The 5,542-nt window shown below is 36.6% G+C and overlaps 1 protein-coding gene across 1 annotated transcript in view; it reads right to left on the bottom strand.

Annotated features, from left to right (window-relative positions):
* Window positions 1-5,542, bottom strand: part of LOC107089837 (interleukin-13 receptor subunit alpha-2-like) — an 8,523-nt gene that overhangs the window by 2,619 nt on the left and 362 nt on the right. Inside the window, exons 2-8 of the mRNA XM_015382842.1 lie at window positions 5,319-5,470; window positions 3,678-3,834; window positions 2,966-3,086; window positions 2,439-2,623; window positions 2,133-2,287; window positions 1,345-1,492; window positions 192-315 (exon numbers count right to left, since the gene is read on the bottom strand). Coding sequence (XP_015238328.1) covers window positions 192-315; window positions 1,345-1,492; window positions 2,133-2,287; window positions 2,439-2,623; window positions 2,966-3,086; window positions 3,678-3,834; window positions 5,319-5,470 — 1,042 coding nt within the window. The remainder of the gene's footprint in view (window positions 1-191; window positions 316-1,344; window positions 1,493-2,132; window positions 2,288-2,438; window positions 2,624-2,965; window positions 3,087-3,677; window positions 3,835-5,318; window positions 5,471-5,542) is intronic.

The following is a 5,542-nucleotide window of genomic DNA, read 5'->3' as shown; positions in this document are numbered from 1 at the left end:
AAGGAAGGGTTCACCAAATAAAAAGAAAAAAAACAGCAAAGCACCAAACTTAGAAAGATAGGTAGTAAACAGGGATACAGTAGCAGACTTTTACAACAACTTTAAAAACTTTTAATAGAGATGTGCAAACTGTTGTTATTGTTCATTTTCACATATCGACAAATCCCCACATAATGCATGTTTAAACTCACATGTTGATTGCTGCCCATACACAGAGAGACACCATCAGGATGGCAACGATGGCAACAGCAATGTAGATGTAGACAGAAACCAGGGTCATCTCTGGCTCAACTGTGGGTTCTATGTTCTTCATTTCTAGAGGACAAACCGATAAAAACAGGCTTGTTAAAATGCTATTTTAGCATATAATTTAATTTTTTTAAATGTTTCATTTACTAAAAAAGTAATCTCAGAGAAAAAAAAATTCAATCCAAACTTTTTTTCCCCTCAAACATCTGGAAGAACAGTAAACCGCCTGCAGGGGGTGCTATAATACAGGTTGACGTATATATGTCCACCAACTCTATAACCAATGCAATCAGGAATCTTATTGACAGAAAATATCTGTTGCAGATGTTTCAATAAGCAATATAAAATGAATAATTGGTGTAAAACATAAAATTTCCATCCAGATGCTTAGTATATTTGTAAATATCCTACATGAGGGGGGTGAATTAAACATCAAAATTATTTTTACACCCAAACTATCATGCGATTTCATAACAAGGTGATTAGCTCCTTCCGAGGTCTTCCAACCAATCTGGTAATAACCATTAAAAGCTGGTATGAATAATGTTCACAAAGCAAGAACTCTAATAACCCATAATGTTCTTAAGGTTTTTAAAATGTAACTGTGTCTGTCTAGAGCAGTATTTTACACTTTGATGTCATTTCCTAATACAAAAATATCCTTTTTATTTCTGTTTCTCTAAATGTTGAGCGTTGTGCAGTTTGACCTTTAAGTTCATGGCCCTTTTGTATTTTTTTAAAGTCAAACAATTTTTTAGTGCTTGTAGTTATATTTAATTTGAATGATAGGGCTCTTTCTCCACGCCTTGTCATTTTTTTTTATTTACATTAGTAATTGTTTTTAAACACTGTCTATCTATTTAATGATATAAGTTTGTTTTGGTCTCTCGTTCTGTGTTTTTAGGGTTTTTTTTGTTTTGCTTGTTAAATGGGTTTCTTCACATGGGAAGGCATCTTCTGTTGTGTATCAGGAGGCTGAAGAAGAGACCATTTGTGCAAAAACTGCTACTGATTAATTTTTTTTCTTGAGACTAAGAAGATGTACTTCTGAAACAAACTGGAAGAAAAAACTTTTCATGCTTTAAAATCCCTAACCTGGATGACATGTTTCTGGGCTCCAGTCGCTCCAAATGCTTTTATCCACACAATATGAGTTCAGCCTGGACCGAACCTTGAAGCAGTTTATCTCACTGCTGTTGTTGAAAGTCAGAGTCAGGCTGGGGTTCCGGGCATGAATCTGTTTCTGTCAGTAGGGAAACAAAATATTTAAATAGTTTTATAAGAAGAATGAATTCAAATCAATTCTGTGTCCTTCTGACAAAAATTTGATATAAATGCAAAAATGTAATGCAGAGCAAACTTAAAAGTATAGTGGAGGATTTTCACAAATTTTGGAGAAGACCTGCCTATTAAATGCATGCAAGAGCATGTAAAAGCAATTCTCCTTATGTAAGCTCAGTTTAAAAGTTGCTGTTTGCATTGCTCATACAAGCTTGCTTTGCAAAAAAAAGATTTGCAATTTTTCCACTATGTCAGACTTACCAACGGTAAGTGAAAATGTGCATGAGCATGTAGGATGGCCTTACATAAACATATCACCAGAATGATTGACAATAAGGAGGACCACTTATTCAGATGATCCACCCAGAAAAAGAACTCCTCGGCTATACCATTATGTTAACTTAATATTTAAGTGCCTCTCTTACTAGATCTAACATCTTGGACAATGCTTAAAAAACTACAAAAACCAGCGGGCGTACTTGCAAAACTTTTTCTTACATGCTAAATATTTTGCCTGCATTCAAATTAGATAATGCAAAGACTTGTGGAATGAAGAACAGGAGTGAGTCTTTACAAAAGGGTGCATATAAGATGAAACATACCGACAATATAGTTCCATCAGCTCCCACGTGGTGGTGTCTCACTTCCCACTCAAGGCAGTCTACACTAAACTTTCCAGCAGGATTCTCCCAGGAAATCTCCAGGTGCCTGTCGGGACGTGTTTGCAAATTCAGCTTATCTGGAGCTGCAGCCTTCACTGCAAACATATTGAAGCAGGGTTAGCAAAACACTAGCAAAGGAGAAAGGAAATAATCTGTATGATCTAGAGGAAAAACAGAACAGAAGAGCCTCGGAGTACAAATATTTGAAGCATCACAGAGCTTAGATGGCAGTTGACGTTTACGCACCATGGTTTTGGATCTGCAAGGAGAAGTAGGCTGGCTTCAGGGGCCCTTCAGATGACGAACCATTCACACAGAAGTAGATATCAGAGAATTCAGGAAGAGGTTTTCCTGTGAAGTTGCAGCCCTTCCTGACTCCACCTGAAAAAATGTAGCTAGGGCATTCCACTGCCTGCTCCAGCAATCTATGCCTGTGGGAGAAACAAATCAGACATGTAGTCATGTGATGACTTTGCTTTGAGGTCTATGAGCAATGCAAAGGTGTCAGCAAAGTGAATGATATCTGCCTGCAGAATTTACAACGTGAAAACAGTGAGGTGGGAGAAGTGTGGGAGGATGAGTGGAAAAACTACCGAAGCGTGAATGATGAATCATACTGTAATCAGCTTCCAAACCTTGCAGATGCACTTGTTTTCTGCAAAAACAAGTGCATCTGCAAAAACAAGTACACAGCATTCACCAGAAAAAACAAGCATCCTTGTGTAATTCAGCTTCCTTTACCCAAGAAACACTTCTTTTAGCATGAGACATACCAGAAAAATAGATTCTGCTGTGCGCTGGCCGGGGTCCTCTGGCTGCTGGTCCAGATGCACTCCAGATTCTCCATGTTATGGTACATGCAAGTGAAATCTGTGGCTTCTGTATCCCAAATCCCTAGATGAAAGGATGATAAAGGAAAAACAACTAATTTTTATAAAGTAACAAAATTGATTTTCCTTTTCGCAACCACAAAGATCACTTAATTATGGAGGCTTTTAATGTGACAGATCCAAATATTTTAAATAAAACTCTATAGTTTGACCACATACAGACATACTTTTTTCATTGTTTAATTTATCAACTCATTTACTGTATATTCAATATAAAAAAACTCCGACAAGCTTCATGTCACTCCTGATGTAAAGCATTCCTGCAGCCTGATGCTGCCGTCACTATGTTTTGCAGTGGAGGTGCAAAGTTCAGGCTGTCAGTTTTGCACCAAACATCCCATTTTACAACATCCCAATATTTTCTTCTTTATAGCAGAGCACCTTTTTAAATATGTATACAGAGGTTTCTTAATGATTTATATATCTATTAAAAGTATTTCCATCAATCTTCTGATTATGCACTACTTTCTGTTGCTTCATCATATATAATTCTAATAAAATACATTTAATTTTGAGGGTTTTTTTTGCTGTATGATTATTTGTGGAAAGCAAAGTATTTTGCATGACAGCTGCACCACATATATATAAAGCTGACCTGTGTTGGGAGGTTTCACAAGCAGTTCACTGTAGTCTTTGCTCTTTATCATCTTGTTGTTGGTGCACTCTCCATTCAAAATGGTGAACACCTTCACTTGGACATCTTTGGAGAGGTCAAACTGGGCGCTGTAGGTCGTACTAAGTGTCCTGAGAACCTGCCAACCCAAATATCCAGACAGGTTGTTTCACATCCAAGATGCATTTAAGGAGTTTCAGTTTACCCACACAAATCCCACATGTTTTGGAGGATATAAAGAGAGGAGAGGATTAAAGGGATCAATGTATATCAAGAGCTTAGAAGCTGTCTCTAAGTACCTCTAGGTGCAGTTAGTCCAGTTTTTAACAGCTTTATGGTGATTCTTTTGTTCTGTGACCTTTTTGGGAGATGTTTTTCAAAAGCTGACAGTGAAACTTTGAAATATTCGATTACATTGGATTAGCTCTGAGTCAGACTAATTCTTGCAACTAACTTGTGATAGAGTTTCTTTTATGCATTGTTACAGCCTATATTATCTTACTCTCTGACAGTGATAAAAAGCCCTCTTAAACAGGACTGCTTCTTATGACATCATCCTTATCTATTCCTTGGAAGAAACTGTATGACAGCTTGTTTTAGATTAAGGTAGGACCAGCAGCTCAGCCTAAGGTTGCAAAGTCCTCATCTATCTGACACCTTGTTAGCTCTAACAAGTGTTGAGAAATTTTCCACTGCCAGACAGGTTCATGTTTTATTAAGTATTTAGAGATGTGTTTATGCACTGTTCTTGGCAATCCTCTAGAAGCTGTGGAGATAAGGAAAATTCTCCATAAAGTGAAGAAGATGGCCAAGAATGTGCATCCTCTTCAGGAGATTTTTAAACAACAACAAAGTGTTTTCAGTAAAAGGCTTCTCCAGATTTGATGCAAGAGAGATGATACAAACGATCCTTCCTGCCTCCAGCTATCAACTCGATGAAAAAACAACAAACCCCCTAAGAGCTACTACAACATTTAATTTCCCTTTGGGCTAATAAAATATTATTGGATTGAACTGAATACATATTTATATATAAATACATTTATTTTACATAGTTAAATCACAAACACATGTATCACTATAGTTTGCAAATATAAACAAATGTCAACTAAACAGTAAAATTTATTTAAATGTTTTATGAGTGACAGCATTGTGGATAAACTGTGGATGTTTATACTGGCTCAATACAGGGAAGAAGCTAAATGCATCTTAGCCAATAAGGTTGTTTTTATTTTTCATATCATTTTAAAAAAATCTGCCCTTTCTTATGTAGATCATGTGATTTTTAACTAAAGTTTCGCATAATCACCCCTGACATAATACTCTTGCAAAACAATTGAATTTGTGAACCTGACTTGTGTGAGGGTTCTAGTGCTCTCGGGCTCCCCCTGCTGGTTTATGGGAGCGCTGCTATATTCAACTAAATAGACTCACAGCTTGATCCACGCGTGGATCCAAGGAATGAAATAAATTAATAAAATCCGAATAATAAAGGATCAAGTTAAAACATTAACAGTCATCTAAGTTAGATTAATTGTATCTATTGTTTTAAATGATTACAATCAGTGCCGCACCTTTAATAAAATGTGTGTCTATTTATACTCCTGCTGTCATAGTACTCACCTCCCATTTGTTCTTGTATGCATTGAAGTACTCCAGCTGGTACTGCAGCTGGCACTTGGTCATGTTCATTAGGCTGCTTGGTAACCTCCAGACAATCTCCAAACGTCCAAGGCGACCAGAGTCTAATACTGCAAGGTCCTCAGGGGGGTCCACTAGAATTTAAGAGTATATGAATCAAATGTATATATATATATATATATATATATATATATATATATATATAT

The sequence above is a fragment of the Cyprinodon variegatus genome, unplaced genomic scaffold, assembly GCF_000732505.1.
Source record: "Cyprinodon variegatus isolate N-32 unplaced genomic scaffold, C_variegatus-1.0 Scaffold268, whole genome shotgun sequence".
NCBI classification, from domain to species: Eukaryota; Metazoa; Chordata; class Actinopteri; order Cyprinodontiformes; family Cyprinodontidae; genus Cyprinodon; species Cyprinodon variegatus.
This window is presented reverse-complemented; position numbering and strand designations above follow the sequence as displayed.